Below are 21423 nucleotides of genomic sequence, written 5' to 3' on the forward strand. Positions count from 1 at the left end.
TTTTGTATATCTCTGTAGAGACAGGGTTTTGCCATGTTGCCCAGGCTGATCTGGAACTCCTGGGCCCAACCACACATCTGTCATCCACCTGCCTTGGCCTCCCAAAGTGCTAGGATTACAGGCGTGAGCCATCATGCCCAGCCATGACCTAATTTAACTTAACTAATTACATCTGCAAATATCCGATTTCTAAAAGTCATATTCTGAAGTTCCAGGTGGACATGAATTTTGGTGGACACTGTTCACCTCAATATACAAGCAACCATAGTAGATGAGTCCTTAGTACATGCTTGACACCAGGTCCACAATCAGTAAACATAAACTTTGGTGAAGTCACCAGGTTTTGATCCCTGGTCTTGTCATGTCTCAGAGCCCATGAGGCCAATTTTAGCCAATTATACCCACAAGATTCAGGGTCTGGGAGATAGACGTCAAGTTGTTCCAGGATGGTGGCCTGGACAGCCCCTCTTCCTTGCCAAGCAGCCCTGGGAATCAGCTCATAGTTTAGAGAATTTGGGAACAGGATAAGGTAGATATTTTTTTCATTCAAGTCAAAGGGAACCACCCATGACTCATCCTTGTCTCCCAGCACAAGTGACTGGTGCACTCTTTGCTGACTCCCAGCCCTACCCTCCGCTGTGCCGAATAATATTTGTGATAATAATAAGAAACCATACTTTGGGAGGCTGAGGCGCGCAGATCGCTTGAGGTCAGGAGTTTGAGACCAGCCTGGCCAACATGGCAAAACCCCATCTCTGTTAAAAATACAAAAATTAGCTGGGTGTGGTGGCGGGGGCCTGTCATCCCAGTTACTTGGGAGGCTGAGGCAGGAGAATCGCTTGAACCCAGGAGGTGGAGGTTGCAGTGAGCTGAGATCATGCCACTTCACTCCAGCCTGGGCGACAGAGTGAGACTCTGTCTCAAAATAATAATAATAATAACGATAATAATAATAAAATTAATAACAGCAGCTAGCACATCTACCGCACTGGTGGAAGCACTCTACAAAGCTTCTTTAATCTTCATGTTAAAACCCTATGCAGGGCTGGGCACAGTGGCTCACACCTGTAATCCCAGCGCTTTGGGGGGGTCAAGGCTGGCAGATCATTTGAGGTCAGGAGTTCGAGACCAGCCTGGCCAACATGGCAAAACCCCATGTCTACTAAAAATCCAAAAATTAGCTGGGCATGGTGGCAGGCGCCTGTAATCCCAGCTACTGCCAAGATTGCACCATTGCACTCCGGCCTGGGCGACAGAGTGAGGCCCCATCTCAAGAAAAAAAAAAAGAGGACTCTCTTCCCCTCGTTTGGCCTTGATGCCCCCATCTTCACAGTCCTGGGATATTTGTCTCTGCGATTCCAGTCTTCCAACTGCACTGGCTGTAAGCGAGGCCAAGAGAGTGTCTCTCTTTAACACAGTTCTGCCCAAAGTCCCAGAGCTGGGTCTCATTGGTCCATTTCAGGTCACATGACTCGTGTGAGACAATCTCCTGTGCTCCCATTGGCTGGGCCTGAGTCGTGTGACCAGCTATGACTACAAAAGATGGAGTCAACGCACAGAAAAATGACAGGCGCGATCCCTGGGTCCCTTCAGTGCTGGTTACAGGGAAGAGGGTCTCCAGAGGCCCCCTGGGTCCAAAGAGGGAGGGTCCTCACCCCCTTCCCACACTGTTTCCCCAGGCCCTAAGCAGGATGCTGAGGCAGCCAAGAGGTTCATCCTGGACATGTACACAAGGATGTACACTGGGTGCGTGGACGGCCCCGAGGGCAGCAAGAAGGGCGCACGCTCCCGACGCCTCTTCAGCCACTACACGTGTGCCACAGACACACAGAACATCCGCAAGGTCTTCAAGGACGTGCGGGACTCGGTGCTCGCCCGCTACCTGGACGAGATCAACCTGCTGTGACCCAGGCCCCACCTGGGGCAGGCGGCACCGGCGGGCGGGTGGGAGGTGGGAGTGGCTGCAGGGACCCCTAGTGTCCCTGGTCTATCTCTCCAGCCTCGGCCCACACGCGAGTGAGTCGGGGGACGGACGGCCCACTGCTGGCCGCTCTCTTCTCTGCCTCTCACCAGGACAGCCGCCCCCCAGGGTACTCCTGCCCTTGCTTGACTCAGTTTCCCTCCTTTGAAAGGGAAGGAGCAAAACGGCCATTTGGGATGCCAGGGTGGATGAAAAGGTGAAGAAATCAGGGGATTGAGGACTTGGGTGGGTGGGCATCTCTCAGGAGCCCCATCTCCGGGCGTGTCACCTCCTGGGCAGGGTTCTGGGACCCTCTGTGGGTGACGCACACCCTGGGATGGGGCTAGTAGAGCCTTCAGGCGCCTTCGGGCGTGGACTCTGGCGCACTCTAGTGGACAGGAGGAGGAACGCCTTCCAGGAACCTGTGGACTAGGGGTGCAGGGACTTCCCTTTGCAAGGGGTAACAGACCGCTGGAAAACACTGTCCCTTTCAGAGCTCGGTGGCTCACAGCGTGTCCTGCCCCGGTTTGCGGACGAGAGAAATCGCGGCCCATAAGCATCCCCCCATCCCTTGCAGGCTGGGGGCTGGGCATGCTGCATCTTAACCTTTTGTATTTATTCCCTCACCTTCTGCAGGGCTCCGTGCGGGCTGAAATTAAAGATTTCTTAGAGGCTGCGTCGTCAGCGTCCTGTTTATCCCCTCTGCATTCCTTTCTCGGCTTACGTGTCCCGGGGGCAGTGGTTACAGTGCGGGGAGCAACGTGGAGTAGGAAGGAAAAAAGTTGTACTTCTTGTCTACCCACCTGTCCTGGCCATGGTACCCAGAACTGTGGAGGCTGTGAGTCCCGCAAGCCGGGACGTGGAGTCCAACCTCCCTCCCAGGCTGGGGGGGACATTGAAGCAGACCCCTCCGTGGCTACTGACCTGAAATTCCAGTAGCAGCCACCACCCAGCTTTGAGAAGGCCTCTTACTATCCTCAGGGCAGTGTTCTGTGGTGCAAGCCGTAGCACCCCACTTTACAGGTGAGGAAACCGGGGCGCAGAGAAGTGGAGTAATTTGACTAAGCTCACACACCTGGAATTGACAGAGGCAGGAGCCTGTTCCTACGCTGAACACATTTGTGGTTTTTTGTTTGTTTGTTTTTTGAGACAATCTCACTTGGTTGCCCAGGCTGGAGTGCAGTGGTGCGATCTCGGTTCACTGCAGCCTCTGCCTCCTGGGTTCAAGTGATTCTCATGCCTCAGCCTCTGGAGTAGCTGGGATTACAGGCGCCCGCCACCACACCTGGCTACTTTTTTTTTTTTTTGACGGAGTCTCGCTCTGTCGCCCAGGCTGGAGTGCAGTGGCGCAATCTCGGCTCATTGCAACCTCCATCTCCTGGGTTCAAGCAATTCTCCTGCATCAGCCTCCTGAGTAGCTGGGACTACAGGTGTGTGCCACCACACCTGGCCATATTTTTGTATTTTTAGTAGAGACAGGGTTTCACCATGTTGGCCAAACTGGTCTCAAACTCCTGACCTCAAGTGATCCGCCTCCCTCAACCTCCCAAAGTGCTGGGATTACAGGCATGAGCCACCACGCCTGGCCTAATTTTTCTTCTTATAAAAACACTAGTCACACTGGATCAGGGTCCAGCCTGTCATCCCCATCTTAACTTGATTACATCTGCAAAGACCGTATTTCTAAATAAGGTCCCACTCACAGATACCGGGGGTTATGACTTCATCATATCTTTGTAGGGGAGCCACATTTGAACCTATAAAAGGTATTTTGTAATACAAAAAGTAGCCGGGCGTGGTGGTGCATGCTTGCAATCCCAGCTAATTGGGAGGCTGAAGCATGAGAGTTGCTTGAACCCGGGAGGCGGAGGTTGCGGTGAGCCAAGATCCTGCCACTGCACTCTAGCCTGAGCGACAGAGTGAGACCTTGTCTCAAATAATAAATAAATAAATAAAAATAAAAGTATGTTATAGAAACCCTCTCCACTGAGTTTGTTCTGACATTTGGCTGCTGGTCAGACTGGGGTGATGGGTTTCAGGGAGGAAGACCTCAGTGGTGACAGCCCTTCTCACCACATCCTATCTTTCCTTTTTTTTTGAGATGGAGTCTCGCTCTGTCACCCAGGCTGGAAGTGCAGTGGTGTGATCTCAGCTCACTGCAAGCTCCACCTCCCAGGTTCATGCCATTCTCTTGCCTCAGCCTCCCGAGTAGCTGGGATTACAGGCGCCCGCCACCACGCCTGGCTAATTTTTTGTATTTTTAGTAGAGACGGGGTTTCACCTTGTTAGCCAGGATGGTCTCGATCTCCTGACCTTGTGATCCGCCCGCCTCGGCCTCCCGAAGTGCTGGGATTACAGGTGTGAGCCACCGCGCCCAGCCTCTTGTTGTTGTTTTGTAAGAATTTTAGACTCACAGAAAAGTTGCAGAAGTTGTACACAGTTCCCAAATGCCCTCCACCCAGCTTCCTCTTACCTCTTACGTAACCCTAGTACAACCCAGGAAATTCACATCAGCGAGCGTCCTATGAACGAACCTGTGTGTAGACCTTATTAGAATGTGGCGGGTTCTCGCTCCCGTCCTCCTTTCCTGGGCCAGGATCCAATCCCGGATCCCACATCGCCGTGAGCTGCCTTCCTCTCCTCATTCTGGGGCATTGCCTCAGTTTCCTTTGTGACACGTCGGAGGAGTTCTGCTTGGTTATTTCTTGAGCTGTTCCTCAGGTTGGGTTGGTGTAAGGTTTGCTGGTGACAGAAAGGGATGTCAGAGCCACTCAGGGCATTACCTGACTGGGTTCATCATGACAAAATGGTTCATCCCTGGCGATCATACGTTGCGGATGTCTTTTCACCATTGGTTGGTCGGAGTCAGGACCCAAACAAAGCCCATGCGTGGCGCTTGGGTGCTGTGTCTCTTAAGTCTCTTTCCTCTTTTTTTTTTTTTTTTTTTTTTTTTTGAGACGGAGTCTCACTCTGTCGCCCAGGCTGGAGTGCAGTGACCGATCTCGGCTCACTGCAAGCTCTGCCTCCTGGGTTCACGCCATTCTCCTGCCTCAGCCTCCTGAGTAGCTGGGACTACAAGCGCCTGCCACCACGCCCGGCTAATTTTTTGTATTTTTTAGTAGAGACGGGGTTTCACTGTATTAGCCAGGATGGTCGCGATCTCCTGAACTCGTGATCCGCCCGCCTCAGCCTCCCAGAGTTCTGGAATTACAGGTGTGAGCCATCGTGCCCAGCCTCCTCTTTTTTTTTTTTTTTTTTTTTTTTGAGACAGAGTTTTACTCTTGTCACCCAGGCTGGAGTGCAGTGGTGCGATCTCAGCTCACTGCAACCTGCACCTCCTGGGTTCAAGCGATTCTCTTGCCTCAGCCTCCTGAGTAGCTGAGATTACAGGCATGCGCTACCACACCTAGGTAATTTTTGTATTTTTAGTAGAGACGGAGTTTTGCCATGTTGGCCAGGCTGATATCGAACTCCTGACCTCAGGTGATCCTCCCGCCTCGACCTCCCAAAGTGCTGGGATTACAGGCGTGAGCCACTGTGCCCAGCCATGACCCAGTGGGTCTTAAGAGTTGTTTGTTTGGGCACAGCGAGATGCTTTTAACTCATCCTTTACTTTGTCAGCTTCAGATCTGCACTGGATCGTTTCTCCAAGGACCCCTGTTTCCTTTCAATGGGAGGTGATATTTAGAGACCACAATCTGAACACCAAGTGAGGAAACACATCTTGTCTTTTTTTTTTTTTAATTATTGCACTTTAAGTTCTAGGGTACATGTGCACAATTGTGCTGGTTTATTACATAGGTATACATGTGCCGTGTTGGTTTACTGCACCCATTAACTCGTCATTTACATTAGGTATTTCTCCTAATGCTATCCCTCCCCCCTCCCCTCACCCCACGACAGGCCCCGGTGTGTGATGTTCCCCACCCTGTGTCCAAGTGTTCTCATTGTTCAGTTCCCACCTATGAGTGAGAACACGTGGTGTTTGGTTTGCTGTCCTTGCGATAGTTTGTTCAGAATGATGGTTTCCAGCTTCATCCATGTCGCTACAAAGGACATGAACTCATCCTTTTTTATGGCTGCATAGTATTCCGTGGTGTATATGTGCCATATTTTCTTTTTCTTTTTTTTTTTGAGGCAGAGTCTCACTCTGTCACCCAGGCTGGAGTGCAGTGGTGCGATCTGGGCTCACTGCAAGCTCCGCCTCCCGGATTGATGCCATTCTCCTGCCTCAGCCTCCTGAGTAGCTGGGATTACAGGCGCCCACCACCAAGCCCGGCTAATTTTTTGTGTTTTTAGTAGAGATGGGGTTTCACCGTGTTAGCCAGGATGGTCTCGATCTCCTGACCTTGTGATCCGCCCACCTTGGCCTCCCAAAGTGCTGGGATTACAGGCGTAAGCCATCGTGCCCGGCCTGTGCCACATTTTCTTAATCCAGTCTATCATTGATGGACATTTGGGTTGGTTCCAAGTCTTTGCGGAAACACATCTTTTCTTCGCTTATTTTTAGTGCAAAAATATTTGAAACCTACAGAAGTTACAAAACCATTACAATGTATTCCCCTGTATTTTTCATCCAGGTCAGGAGCCGGCAAACTGCTACCCACAGGCCAAATACTACTTCAATTGTTTTTGTAAAGTTTTATTGAAACACGGTCATGTCCATTCATGTACCTGTGTTTATGCAGGCTGTTCCTGCATCCATGGAATTGAGTAACTGCCACTGATACTGTCTGGCCCCAAAAGCCAAAAATATTTACTATTTGGCCTTTTTGTTTTGTTTTGTTTGTTTTTTACCCCCCTTAAAGACAAGGTCTTGCTTCGTCACCCAGGCTGGTGTGCAGTGGTGCAACCTCAGCTCACTGCAGCCTCCAACTCCTGGGCTGAAGGGTTCCTCCTGCCTCAGCCTCCCCGGGGATTCCAGGCATAAGCCCCTGTGTCCAGCCAGGTGTGAGTATTCGAGTGGACATGCTTGCATTCCTCTTGAGTGTGACCCTAGCGGCGGAATTGCTGGGTCATGTGCTGAGGTCATCCATCCATTTCTAACCCAGGGTTGGCCAGCAGCAGCCCCTCCGAGCTGGCTCCTGTGTTCTTTGCCGGGTCCTCCTCCCTCTGTGATCACGCCCTCCGTCTCTGGCACACTGAGATGTTCCAGGCTCATCTCCTGCCCTACTCTTGGAATCAGCCCTTTCTCCCAGGTTCCCTGGATCCTTTCAGCAAGGGGCTGTAGGGGGAGGGAGGTGATCTTTAGAAGCCAAGATCTGGGCACTAGGTGCTCCTTGCTCTGGGATTGTCTCAGTGGAGAGTTAGGACAGGGTTTTTTAATGTTCTTTGCATAAATCATGAGATCCTGAATTCACACTGATATTTGCAATCCTTTTTTTTTTTTTTTTTTTTTTGAGACAGAGTCTTGCTCTGTCACTCTGTCACTGAGGCTAGAGTGCAGCAGCGCGATCTCGACTCACTGCAACCTCCACCTCCTGGGTTCAAGCGATTCTCCTGCCTCAGCCTCCCAAGTAGCTGGGATTACAGGTACTCACCACCGTGCCTGGCTAATTTTTGGATTTATTTATTTATTTATTTATTATTATTTTTTTTTTTCTGGGACAGAGTCTCGCTCTGTCACCCAGGCCGGAGTGCAGTGCCACAATCTCGGCTCACTGCAACCTCCACCTCCCGGGTTCAAGCGATTCTCCTGCCTCAGCCTCCTGAGTATCTGGGATTACAGCAGTGCACCACCACGCCCAGCTAATTTTTTGTATTTTTAGTAGAGACGGGGTTTCACTGTAGTGGCCAGGATGGTCTTGATCTCCTGACCTCGTGATCTGCCCACCTCGGCCTCCCAAAGTGCTGGGATTACAGGCTTGAGCCATCGTCCCCGGTCTAATTTTTGTATTTTTAGTAGAGACAGGGTTTCACCATCTTGGCCAGGCTAGTCTCGAAATCCCGACCTCGTGATCCACCCGCCTTGGCCTCCCAAAGTGCTGGGGTGACAGGTGTGAGCCACCATGCCTGGCCTTTTTTTTTTTTTTTTTTTTTTTTTAAGAGACGGGATCTCGCTCCATCACCCAGGCTGGAGTGCAGAGGAGCAATGATGGCTTACCACGGCCTCAACCTTTCAGGCTCAAGCAATCCTCCCACGTCAGCCTCCTAAGTAGCTAGGACCACAGGTGCATGCCACCACACCCATGTTATTTCATTTTTATTTTTTGTAGAAATGGGGTCTTGCCGTGTTGCACAGGCTGGGAAACTTGAAGTCCTATTTAACCCTGCAAGGGTTCTTTCTTGCTTTCTCCCAGGTCATATTTACATCTTTCTCTCCCAGCAAAGACCCTAGTTCCTAATAATATCTTTGTATTTGCTACTTTGCTCAGTCCTGTAAAACACATGATAGTTTCAAAATTGCTACACCCATGCGTTCCCCAATGACAAATCCGCTAAATAAAGGTCAAAGTTTCTTTGCAATTATTTTTGTCTCTCTTCTTCTTCTTTTTTTTTTTTTTTTGAGACAGAGCCTCACTCTGTCACCCAGACTGGAGTGCAATGGCACAATCTCCGCTTATGGCAACCTCCGCGTCCCAGGGTCAAGCAATTCTCTGCCTCAGCCTCCTAAGTAGCTGGGATTACAGGCACCCACCACCACGCCTGGCTAACTTTTTTCTTTTCTTTTTTTTTTTTTGAGACAGAGTCTCCCACTGTCACCCAGACTGGAGTGCAGTGGCGCAATCTCGGCTCACTGCAACCTCTGCCTCCCGGGTTCAAGCGATTCTCCTGCCTCAGCCTCCCGAGTAGCTGGGATTACAGGTGCCCGCCGCCACGCCCGGCTAATTTTTGTATTTTTAGTAGAGACGGGGTTTCGCCATGTTGGCCAGGCTGGTGCTGAACTCCTGACGTCGTGATCCACCCGCCTTGGCCTCCCACAGTGCTGGGATCACAGGCGTGAGCCACCATGCCCAGCCTCTTTTTGTCTTTAGAGTGAGTACGGTGTATACAAGTTCCGCGAGCTGATTCTTTTCTATCTCTATGTGGTTACGTTTTTCATTTGAAATACAGTTTGGTTCATTTGTTTTCTACTGATATTCCATCTTAAAGCTTTTCCCTCCATCCTTGCTGATCAATTTTATCTTTCAATATAGAAAGCACGAATAGGGCTTAAAACTACATAAAAGGCCGGGCATGGTGGCTCACGTCTGTAATCCCAGCACTTTGGGAGGCTGTAGCGGGCAGATTGCTTGAGCCCAGCAGTTCAAGACTAGCCTGGGCAATATAGCAAGACCTCATCTATACAACAAAACAAAACAAAACAAAACGCCTGTAATCCCAGTACTTTGGGAGGCCAAGGAAGGTGGATTGCCTGAGGTCAGAAGTTCAAGACCAGCCTGACTAACATGGTGAAACCCCATCTCTACCAAAAATGCAAAAAAAGAAAGCTGCATGTGGTGCCAGGTGCCTGTAGTCCCAGCTACTCAGGAGGCTGAGGCAAGGGAGTCGCTTGAACTCAGGAGGCAGAGGTTGCAGTGAGCTGAGATTGTGCCACTGCACTCCAGCCTGGGCGACAGAGCAAGACTCCGTCTCAAAGAAAAAAAAAAAAAATTAGCTGGGCGAGGTGGAGTGCACCTGTAGTCCCAGCTACTAGAGAGGCTGAGGTGGGAGGATCGCTTGAACCCAGGAGGCGGAGGTTGCAGTGAGCTGAGATTGTGCCACTGCACTCCAGCCTGGGCAACAGAGCGAGACGCCATCTCTAAATAAATAAATAAATAAATAAATAAATAAAATAAAAATTGTAAAATCCCAACATGACCCGGCAAGCGCTGCGTTCCATTCACGGAGCTGGTTCTTGTTCTTTTGCACAGCTGCAGAGCCCTCCTTTCTGGACTGTGGCATAGTTCATTCATCCACCTCTGTCCTGTGTATGCACATTCGGGTTGAACCCAGCGTCGTGCATTCACAAATAGCACTTTAGGCAATGACCTTTTGCACATATACTTGGTCTTATTAGAGCCCTGTCTTCAGGGTGAATTTCTAGAAGAGGGGCCTGCCCTTCTGCAGTGTGGGGATAATGGTTAGATTAAGTTTTGTTTTGTTTTGAAATGGACTTTCACTCTTGTCTCCCAGGCTGGAGTGCTGTGGCTCGATCAGCTCACTGCAACCTCTGCCTCCTGGGTTCCAGCGATTCTCCCGCCTCAGCCTTTCGAATAGCTGGGATTACAGGCACGTGCCAACACACCCGGCTAACTTTTGTATTTTTAGTAGAGACAGGGTTTCCTCATGTTGGCCAGGCTGGTCTCCAGCTCCTGACCTCAAATTACCTGCCCGTCTTAGCCTCCCAAAATGCTGGGATTACAGGTGTGAACCACTGTGCCCGGTCCAGTCCAGGAGCAAGTTCTAACCAGGATCAAGGGTCAAGGTCTGGGTTTGTCCATTATCATAGGCTAAGTCAGGGTCAGGGTTCAGCCAGGGATCAGGGCTCAGTTCAGGATTGGGGCTCAGCCAGGGTCAGGGCTCAGTTCAGGATTGGGGCTCAGCCAGGGATCAGGGCTCAGTCCAGGATTGGGGCTCAGCCAGGGTCAGGGCTCATCTTGGAGTCAGAGCTGAGCCTGGGGTCAGGCATCAGTCTAGGTTGGAGGTTGGGATTGGGACCTGGGGGTCTTGGTCCAGGATTGGAGGCTGTGTCTGGGATTAGGGTTCAGTCTAGGATGTGGACCGAGCCTGGGATCAGCATTCAGTCCAGGGTAGGGGGCTGAGCCTGGGATTAGGGCTTAGTCTGGGATGTGGACTGAGCCTGGGATGAGAGCTCAGTGCAGGGATTAGGGCTCAGTCTAGGATGGGGACTGGGCTTGGGATGCAGGCTCAGTACAGAGTGGGGGGCTGGGCCTGGGATCAAGGCTCAGTCTAGGACAGGGGGCTGGGCCTGGAACTCAGCAATCAGGACTCAGTCTAGGATGAGGGACTAAGCCTGGGATCAGTGTTCAGTGCAGAGTAGGGGGCTGGGCCTAGGATCAGGGCTCAGTCGAGCATAGGGGGCTTAGCCTGGGATCAGGGCTTAGTCCATCATGAGGCACTCAACCTCAGAACACACAATGTCTCTCTGTGTAGGTGCCTGAGTCATGTGAGGCTGGACTGAGGCTCACTTGTCTGCTCACTGGGCAGGGCAGTGCCTGGGCAAGACCTGGCTGTTTGTTTCCCTCCTGGCCTCACCTCCCAGCTGCTGGCCCCTCCTCCCCGAGCCCCACATCCCTCTCCAGATCCCCTTTCTGCTTGGTGACCTCCAGTGACAAAAGGCAGCTGCCTCCGCAGTCAGTTCCTCGCATGGAGCCTCCCGACACTGTCCTGCTTCAGAACTGAACCATAAGCAAAGGGAGGGGCCATGGGGCCCCAGCAAGTGCTGTGATCAGCCTCCGTCTCCTGCCAGCCCTGCCCTCCCTGGGGTGCCCCTGCTTCTCAGGGCCGATACTGTGCCACTCATGGGACGCCTGCGCCCTCATGGGAGGCCTGTGTTCTCATGGGACGCCTGTACCCGTCATGGGACGTCTGTGTTCTCATGGGACGCCTGTACCCTCACAGGATGCCTGTACCCTCATGGGATGCCTGTGCCCTGCATGGGATGCCTGCATTCTCATGGGACACCTGTGCCCTCATGGGAGGCCTGTGTTCTCATGGGACGCCTGTACCCGTCATGGGACGTCTGTGTTCTCATGGGACGCCTGTGCCCTCAAGGGATGGCTGTGTTCTCATGGGACGCCTGTACCCTCATGGGACGCCTGTACCCTCATGGGACGCCTGTGCCCTCATGGGACGCCTGTGTTCTCATGGGACGCCTGTACCCTCATGGGACGCCTGTACCCTCATGGGACGCCTGTGCCCCTCATGGGACGCCTGTGCCCCTCATGGGACACCTGTGTTCTCATGGGACACCTGTGCCCCTCATAGGATGCCTGTACCCTCATGGGATGCCTGTGCCCCGCATGGGATGCCTGCATTCTCATGGGACACCTGTGCCCTCATGGGACACCTGTGTTCTCATGGGACGCCTGTGTTGTCATGGGAAGCCTGTGCCCCTCATAGGACACCTGTGTTCTCATGGGATGCCTGTGCCCCTCATGGGATGCCTGTGTGCTCATGGGACACCTGTGCCCTCATAGGACGCCTGTGCCCCTCATAGGATGCCTGTACCCTCATGGGATGCCTGTGCCCCGCATGGGATGCCTGCATTCTCATGGGACACCTGTGTTCTCATGGGAAGCCTGTGCCCCTCATAGGACACCTGTGTTCTCATGGGACGCCTGTACCCCTCATGGGACGCCTGCATTCTCATGGGACACCTATGCCCTCATGGGACGCCTGTGCCCCTCATAGGACACCTGTGTTCTCATGGGACGCCTGTACCCCTCATGGGACGCCTGCATTCTCATGGGACACCTATGCCCTCATGGGACGCCTGTGCCCCTCATAGGACACCTGTGTTCTCATGGGACGCCTGTACCCCTCATGGGACGCCTGCATTCTCATGGGACACCTATGCCCTCATGGGACGCCTGTGCCCCTCATGGGACACCTGTGTTCTCATGGGACGCCTGTACCCCTCATGGGATGCCTGCATTCTCATGGGACATCTATGCCCTCATGGGACACCTGTGCCCCTCATGGGATGCCTGTGTTCTCATGGGATGCCTGTACCCCTCATGGGATGCTTGTACCCCTCATGGGATGTCTGTACCCCTCACGGGATGCCTGTACCCCTCATGGGACGCCTGTGTGTGGCTGCCATGATTACTACCTGAGACTGTCACTACAACAGTTACTACTGTTACTACTTGAGACCATCATTACGAGACTGAACGAAGGGACGAATGTAGAAATGAAAACTTAAGACAAAAGAAACTGTTTTAAAGGAAGGGGCCAGGGGAGGAAGAAGAGAGCTCCCTGCTTCTAGTGAGCAAAGGCAGCCCCCCAAGCTTCTACAGCCCTTCGTACTTATTGGGTAGAAAGCAGGGAGGAGGAAACGATTGGCCAGCTGCTTGATTGATCACACGTTCATGTTATTGCTAACAGGTTTCAGATTTGCCTATTTGCAAGAAACACTTGTGCCTGGGGCGTGACTGCCCTCAGCATTCCTTCTGGGAGGCAGACGCAGTTTGTCAGTTTGCCAACATCCTGCTTTCATGAGAACAGTTTGCTGTTTACTCACGTAGCCTCCAGTGGTACACTGAGTTGATCCCAACCCTCATTCTTTCGGCCTTCAACACCTGAGCCCTCATGGGACATCTGTGCCCCTCATGGGACACCTGTGTCCTCACAGTACACTTGTGAGCCTTCCAGGACACCTTACTGGTAGAATTAGTGTAGCTGCCCCCACCCTGAGGCCAAGGACAACATTGTCTCAGGAAGGCTGAAGACCACAGGCTCCTGGGGGGACAGAGGGCAGGTGGGGCCCCTCAGGACCCTCCTTGGTGGTAAGTGGGCCTGGCCTGGGGGTGATTGCGGGTGGGAGGAGGCTCCCAGCAGGGACTTATCCTGGGTCCTACTCACACTTCTGGGGCCTGCATTATTTCCCAAATCACCCCACACCCCAAGGCCTTCTGGATGGGGATGAGTGGGGGCTCACAGACACTGGGGGAGCTGGAGAGCAGAGACCCCACACTCCATCCGTGACAGATGATGTCCAAGCCCCTACATGCCCCAGACCCCAGGGCCAGGCTGAGCCTCCCTCCTCAGACCCCAGAGCAAGGCTGAGCCTCCCTCCTCAGACCCCAGGGCAAGGCTGAGCCTCCCTCCTCAGACCCCAGGGCAAGGCTGAGCCTCCCTCCTCAGACCCCAGGGCCAGGCTGAGCATCCCCACTCAGACCTCAGGGCCAGGCTGAGCCTCCCTCCTCAGACCCCAGAGCAAGGCTGAGCCTCCCTCCTCAGACCCCAGGGCCAGGCTGAGCCTCCCTCCTCAGACCCCAGGGCAAGGCTGAGCCTCCCTCCTCAGACCCCAGGGCAAGGCTGAGCATCCCCACTCAGACCTCAGGGCCAGGCTGAGCCTCCCTCCTCAGACCCCAGAGCAAGGCTGAGCCTCCCTCCTCAGACCCCAGGGCAAGGCTGAGCCTCCCTCCTCAGACCCCAGGGCCAGGCTGAGCCTCCCTCCTCAGACCCCAGGGCAAGGCTGAGCATCCCCACTCAGACCTCAGGGCCAGGCTGAGCCTCCCTCCTCAGACCCCAGAGCAAGGCTGAGCCTCCCTCCTCAGACCCCAGGGCCAGGCTGAGCCTCCCTCCTCAGACCCCAGGGCCAGGCTGAGCCTCCCTCCTCAGACCCCAGGGCCAGGCTGAGCCTCCCTCCTCAGACCCCAGGGCCAGGCTGAGCCTCCCTCCTCAGACCCCAGGGCAAGGCTGAGCATCCCCACTCAGACCTCAGGGCCAGGCTGAGCCTCCCTCCTCAGACCCCAGAGCAAGGCTGAGCCTCCCTCCTCAGACCCCAGAGCAAGGCTGAGCCTCCCTCCTCAGACCCCAGAGCAAGGCTGAGCCTCCCTCCTCAGACCCCAGGGCCAGGCTGAGCCTCCCTCCTCAGACCTCAGGGCCAGGCTGAGCCTCCCTCCTCAGACCCCAGAGCAAGGCTGAGCCTCCCTCCTCAGACCCCAGGGCAAGGCTGAGCATCCCCACTCAGACCTCAGGGTAGGGCCTCGCCTTCTCCCTTGGACCCCAGGACAGGGCCTCACGTCTCCCCTCAGACCCCAAGGCAGGGCCTTGCCTCCTCCCTTAGACCCCAGGACAGGGCCTCACCTCTCCCCTCAGACTCCAAGGCAGGGCCTCGCCTCCCCCCTCAGACTCAGGACAGGGCCATGCCTCCCCACTTGGACTCCAAGGCAAGGCCAACCCTCACCCCTAGACCCCAGGCAGGTTCAAGCCTCCCCCCTCAAACCTCAGGGCAGGGCACACCTCCCTCCTCAGACCCAGGGCAGGGTGTGTCTCCCCCCTCAGACTACAGCACAGGGCCCTCGCCTCCCTCCTCAGACCCCAGGACAAGGCTGAGCCTCCCCTCTCAGAACCTAGGGCAAGGCCAACCCTCCCCCCTCAGACCCCAGGCAGGTCCAAGCTTCCCCCTCAGACGCCAGGGCAGAGCCTGCCTCCCTCCTCAGACACCAGGGCAGGGTGTGTCTCCCACTTAGAACCACAGCCACCTCACCTCAGGCTGAGTCACCATGAGCCGTTGTCAGCAGGGCCATGGGGATGGGGTGAGCAAGTCCCTACTTTTCCTATGCACCTCAGTCCCAGTGGGGGGCCGCCCCAGGGGGCCAGCAGCTCTGCTCCCAGCAGGGTGAGCTCAGGGGCAGGAGAGGCAACCATGAATCCCAAAATGGGGGCCTGGCCCCGAGACCCTACCAGCTTGTCCCTGGGGGTCCCTCTCCCTGGACGTGTGTGTCCTCCCATGGGCAGAAAGTTGGCCTCAGGCTGCCTTTGTGGGCCTCAGTTTCCCCTTCTGTAACGCATCGGGCTCTCTGGGCCTCAGTTTCCCCTTCTGTAACTCATCGGGCTCTCTGGGCCTCAGTTTCCCCTTCTGCAACGCATCAGGCTCTCTGGGCCTCAGTTTCCCCTTCTGTAACTCATCGGGCTCTCTGGGCCTCAGTTTCCCCTTCTGCAACGCATCAGGCTCTCTGGGCCTCAGTTTCCTCTTCTGTAACGCATCGGGCTCTCTGGGCCTCAGTTTCCCCTTCTGTAACGCATTGGGCTCTCTGGGCCTCAGTTTCCCCTTCTGTAACGCATCGGGCTCTCTGGGCCTCAGTTTCCTCTTCTGTAACGCATCAGGCCCTGTTGAGGGGATCAATTCGGATGAGTCGGTGCTCAAGGACGTGCAGGCACTGGACATTTATTAGGCACCTGCTGTGTGCTGAGCGCCTGTGGAGCATCTGGGGAGACCTCAGTGGAGCCGATGGGTGCTTCGGGGGTGATCGGGGCTGGTGGGGAGGAGTCGTCCGGCTGGAGAGGGGTGGCCCATCCCGAGTGGGGACCCATTTCCCCTCCGTGACTGACAGCTCCGGGGCTCCCTGCGGGTCTCCGGCTTTCGAGGACAGGAAGAAGGCAGCCAGGGCAGGGGTGGGGGTCCTCACAGCCGGGGCGGCCCCAGCGCGTTGGCTCCAGGAGCCCGGGTGGGGGCCGACCGTTGGGGTGCCCCTCCCTGTCCTCGGCCTTACCTCCACCCTGGAGGGCACCTTGAACATAACAGGAAATTTCAAATAACAGGAAACCAAGACCAGCGAGGCGGGTGGCTCCACCCTGCCTCGGGGCCTCAGTCAGCCCCCGGGGGAGGCCATGAACGCCACGGGGACCCCGGTGGCCCCCGAGTCCTGCCAACAGCTGGCGGCCGGCGGGCACAGCCGGCTCATCGTGCTGCACTACAACCACTCGGGCCGGCTGGCCGGGCGCGGGGGGCCGGAGGATGGCGGCCTAGGGGCCCTGCGGGGGCTGTCGGTGGCCGCCAGCTGCCTGGTGGTGCTGGAGAACTTGCTGGTGCTGGCGGCCATCACCAGCCACATGCGGTCGCGACGCTGGGTCTACTATTGCCTGGTGAACATCACGCTGAGTGACCTGCTCACGGGCGCGGCCTACCTGGCCAACGTGCTGCTGTCGGGGGCCCGCACCTTCCGTCTGGCGCCCGCCCAGTGGTTCCTACGGGAGGGCCTGCTCTTCACCGCCCTGGCCGCCTCCACCTTCAGCCTGCTCTTCACTGCAGGGGAGCGCTTTGCCACCATGGTGCGGCCGGTGGCCGAGAGCGGGGCCACCAAGACCAGCCGGGTCTACGGCTTCATCGGCCTCTGCTGGCTGCTGGCCGCGCTGCTGGGGATGCTGCCTTTGCTGGGCTGGAACTGCCTGTGCGCCTTTGACCGCTGCTCCAGCCTTCTGCCCCTCTACTCCAAGCGCTACATCCTCTTCTGCCTGGTGATCTTCGCCGGCGTCCTGGCCACCATCATGGGCCTCTATGGGGCCATCTTCCGCCTGGTGCAGGCCAGCGGGCAGAAGGCCCCACGCCCAGCGGCCCGCCGCAAGGCCCGCCGCCTGCTGAAGACGGTGCTGATGATCCTGCTGGCCTTCCTGGTGTGCTGGGGCCCACTCTTCGGGCTGCTGCTGGCCGATGTCTTTGGCTCCAACCTCTGGGCCCAGGAGTACCTGCGGGGCATGGACTGGATCCTGGCCCTGGCCGTCCTCAACTCGGCGGTCAACCCCATCATCTACTCCTTCCGCAGCAGGGAGGTGTGCAGAGCCGTGCTCAGCTTCCTCTGCTGTGGGTGTCTCCGGCTGGGCATGCGAGGGCCCGGGGACTGCCTGGCCCGGGCTGTCGAGGCTCACTCCGGAGCTTCCACCACCGACAGCTCTCTGAGGCCGAGGGACAGCTTTCGCGGCTCCCGCTCGCTCAGCTTTCGGATGCGGGAGCCCCTGTCCAGCATCTCCAGCGTGCGGAGCATCTGAGGTTGCAGTCTTGCGTGTGGATGGTGCAGCCACCGGGTGCGTGCCAGGCAGGCCCTCCTGGGGTACAGGAAGCTGTGTGCACGCAGCCTCGCCTGGATGGGGAGCAGGGAACGGGACAGGCCCCCATGGTCTTCCCGGTGGCCTCTCGGGGCTTCTGACGCCAAATGGGCTTCCCGTGGTCACCCTGGACAAGGAGGCAACCACCCCACCTCCCCGTAGGAGCAGAGAGCGCCCTGGTGTGGGGGCGAGTGGGTTCCCCACAACCCCGCTTCTGTGTGATTCTGGGGAAGTCCCGGCCCCTCTCTGGGCCTCAGTAGGGCTCCCAGGCTGCAAGGGGTGGACTGTGGGATGCATGCCCTGGCAACATTGAAGTTCGATCATGGTACGTGATGTTGCGGCCTCTTATTCCCCGGTGCGTGCATGTGTGGGGGCCGTGGCTCAGGGGGGCTGTGGATCTAGGGGCAGCCGGGTGTGTCTTTGCTAGAGAGGGCCACGGGCCAGTGCCCTGTGAGGGTGGAGTGTGTGTGTGTGTGTGTGTGTGTGTGGACAACCTCTGGGCGTTGCGGGAAGTGGGGGTGACAATGACAGTTAATGCCGCCTCTTCTTGTTCACTTCCCCTTTAGAAATGGCAGGGCCCATGCCCCGTCTCTGGCCTCTGCATCTTTTGGGGACCCACTCTCTGGGGCTGGCAGAGGCACCACCTTGGCTTCCTGGGCTGGGGGAATCTTCCCTCACATCCCCTTCAGCATGAACGGCCTCGGCTTTCCTGGTGGGTAAAACGGTTTAATCACTGAAGCCGAAGCACAGGGTTGATGGTACACGCTCAGCGCCAGCCACAGGGGCTGACGGCTGCCTGTCCCGTGAAACTCCAGTGGAGACGTTCTGGCTCCATACCATTCAGTACGGGAGACGCCAGCCCCCCGGGGCTACGCTGCAAGCAGATAACTGAATTTCGAAGTGTAGGTTGTGTTTAATTTGAATCTGTTTATATTTCGGTAGCCCCATGGGGCGGGTGGCCGCAGTTTCAGTGCAGATGTAAATCCGGAAGCCTCCAGCACCTGCAGCTCATAGACAGCTCTCGCCTACCTTCTCCCAGGACCAAGCCAGTCCCGTCCCGTCCAGTGTCTGAGCAGAGTCAGAATCCACCCCACCCGCCGCCTGGGCTCAGGCAGTTCTGCTTTAAGTCATTATTTCTCCACTGTACGATGGGGAATGCGGTGTGTGGGGGCCATTTACCCACTAATACAGCAGCCGTGAGGCACACACGGCTATTGAAAATTCATGGAAATTGCTGGGCATGGTGGCTCACGCCTGTAATCCCAGCACTTTGGGAGGCCGAGGCAGGAGGATTGCTTGAGTGCAGGAGTTCGAGACCAGCCTGGGCAACATAGCGAAACCACATCTCTACAAAAAAATCCTCCAAAATTAAAAAAATTAGCCCGAGCATGGTGGTGCATGCCTGTGGTTCCAGCTGCTCGAGAGGCTGAGGTGGGAGGATCACTTGAGCCCGGGAGGTCGAGGCTGCAGGGAGCCGTGATCGTGCCAGCCTGGGTGACAGAGTGAGACCCTGTCTCTAAAAAAAAATTAAAAAAAAAATTCATTGAAATTAAATGAAAGTTAGGCCAGGCGCATTGGCTCATGCCTGTAATCGCAGCACTTTGGGGGGCCAAGGTGGGTGGATCACGAGGTCAGGAGTTCAAGACCAGCCTGGCCAAGAGGGTGAAACCCCGTCTCTACTAAAAATACAAAAAATAAGCTGGGTGTGGTGGCAGGCGCCTGTAATCCCAGCTACTCGGGAGGCTGAGGCAGGAGAATCGCTTGAACTCGGAGGGTGGAGGTTGCAGTGAGCTGGGATTGCTCCACTGCACTCCAGTCTGGGCAACAGAGTGAGACTCCATCTCAAAAAACAAAACAAAAACAACAACAAAAAAGAAATTAAATGAAAGTTAAAAATTTAGTCTCTCAGTGTATTGATTTGCTAGGGCAGCCATGACAGTCTCACAGATGGAGAGGCTTGAAAACAGACATTTATGCTGTCATAATTCCGGAAGCCGGAGTCTGAGATGAAGGTGTGAGTAGGGCTGGGTCCTCCTGAGGCTGACGGGGATCTGCCCAGGCCTCTCCCAGGTCCTGCTGGTGGCCGGCATCCTTGATGTTCCTTGGCTTGGAGAAGCGTCAGCCGCATCTCTGCCTCCATCTCCATGAGGCGCCCTCCCTGGGTCTGTATCCAAACTCCCCCAACTCCTTCAACCTTTTTTATTTTAAGAGATGAGGGGCCGGGCGCGGTGGCTCACGCCGGTAATCCCAGCACTTTGGGAGGCCGAGGCGGGCGGATCACGAGGTCAGGAGATAGAGACCATCCTGGCTAACACGGTGAAGCCCCATCTTTACTAAAAATACAAAAAATTAGCCGGGCGTGGTGGCGGGCGCCTGCAGTCCCAGCTACTCTGGAGGCTGAGTCAGGAGAATGGCGTGAACCCGGGAGGCAGAACTTGCAGTGAGCCGAGATCAGGCCACTGCACTCCAGCCTGGGCGACAGAGAGAGACTCCGTCTCAAAAAAATAAATAAATAAAAGAGAGATGAGGGTCTTATTAAGTTGCCCAGGCTGGTCTCAACTCCTGGGCTCAAGTGATCCTCCCACCTCAGCCTTCTGAATAGCTGAGACTACAGGAGTGCACCACCAAGCCCAGCTCATTTTCCTATTTTTACATTTATTATTATTATTGTTATTATTATTATTTTGAGAAGGACTCTCGCTCTGTCATCCAGGCTGGAGTGCAGTGGCGCGATCTCAGCTCACCACAACCTCCACCTCCTGGGTTCAAGCGATTCTCCTGCCTCAGCCTCCCGAGTAGCTGGGACTACAGGCATGCACCATCATGCCCGGCTAGTTTTTGTATTTTTAGTAGAGACGGGATTTTGCCATGTTGGCCAGGCTGGTCTCGAACTCCTGACTCAGGTGATCCATCTGCCTCCCAAAGTGCTGGGATTACAGGCGTGAGCCACCGTGCCCGGCCGATTTCCCCATTTTTATAAGGCCACCAGTCATACGGGATTAAGGGCCCACCCTGCTCCGGTATGACCTCATCTTAACTAATGCCATCTGCCACAACCCTGTTTTCCAAATAACATCCTATGCTGAGGTCCTGGGGGTTAGGATGTGATCATGTAGATTTTGATGGGACAGTTCTTTATTTTCTTTTATATTTTAGAGACAGGGTCTTGCTCTGTCACCCAGGCTGGAGTGCAGTGGTGTGATCATAGCTCACTGTAGCCTCGATCTCTTGGGCTCAAGTGATCCTTCTGCCTTGGGTTTCCGAGTAGCTGCAATTACAGGTGCACACCACCACACCTGGCTAATTTTTATATTTTTTGTAGAGACGGGGCTGGGTGCCGTGGCTCACCCCTGTAATTCCAGCACTTTGGGAGGCCGAGGCAGGTGGATCATTTTAGGTCAGGAGTTTGAGACCAGCCTGGCCAACATGGAGAAACCCTGTCTCTACTAAAAATACAAAATTAGCCAGGCGTAGTGGTGCATGCCTGTAATCCCAGCTACTTGGGAGGCTGAGGCAGGAGAATTGCTTGAACCCGGGAGGCCGAGGTTGCAGTGAACTGAGTTCGTGCCACTGCACTCCAATCTGGGTGACAGAGCAAGACTCCGTCTCAAAAAAAAAAAAAAAAAAAAAGAGAGAGAGAGAGAGACAGGGTCTTGCTATGTTTCCCAGGCTGGTCTCGATCTCCTGGGCTCAAGTGATCCTCCTGCCTCAGCCTCTCAAAGTGTTGGGACTACAGGCATGAGCTACTGTGGCTGGCCAATTGCAGACAGATGGAACTGTGGCCGGCCACTTCACCAGTGAAGTCCCAAACACCCCTCTGCAGCATGATAAGCTAGGGTAGTTCTTATCTTTTCCTGATTCCTGTTCTCTGTGTGTTTAGTGGGGACCATAGCAGGCAGGGTGGGGTGTTGGTGGAATTTGGGATGAGTGGAGTCTGGGCAGGCCTGGAGCTCTCTGTCTGTCTT

At 55.2% G+C, this 21423-nt stretch overlaps 2 protein-coding genes across 2 annotated transcripts in view; both read left to right on the forward strand.

Annotated features, from left to right (window-relative positions):
* Positions 1–2632, forward strand: part of GNA15 (G protein subunit alpha 15) — a 28080-nt gene extending 25448 nt beyond the window's left edge. Inside the window, exon 7 of the mRNA XM_055371213.2 lies at positions 1680–2632. Coding sequence (XP_055227188.1) covers positions 1680–1906 — 227 coding nt within the window. The 3' untranslated portion in view covers positions 1907–2632. The remainder of the gene's footprint in view (positions 1–1679) is intronic.
* Positions 2633–16222: 13590 nt separating this feature from the next.
* Positions 16223–17881, forward strand: S1PR4 (sphingosine-1-phosphate receptor 4). The gene has a single exon (XM_004059730.5). It carries the CDS (start codon positions 16247–16249, stop codon positions 17399–17401), a length of 1155 nt encoding a protein of 384 aa, XP_004059778.1. The 5' UTR covers positions 16223–16246; the 3' UTR covers positions 17402–17881.
* The last annotated feature ends 3542 nt before the right edge of the window (positions 17882–21423 follow it).

Source organism: Gorilla gorilla, chromosome 20 (genome assembly GCF_029281585.2).
Source record: "Gorilla gorilla gorilla isolate KB3781 chromosome 20, NHGRI_mGorGor1-v2.1_pri, whole genome shotgun sequence".
NCBI lineage: Eukaryota > Metazoa > Chordata > Mammalia > Primates > Hominidae > Gorilla > Gorilla gorilla.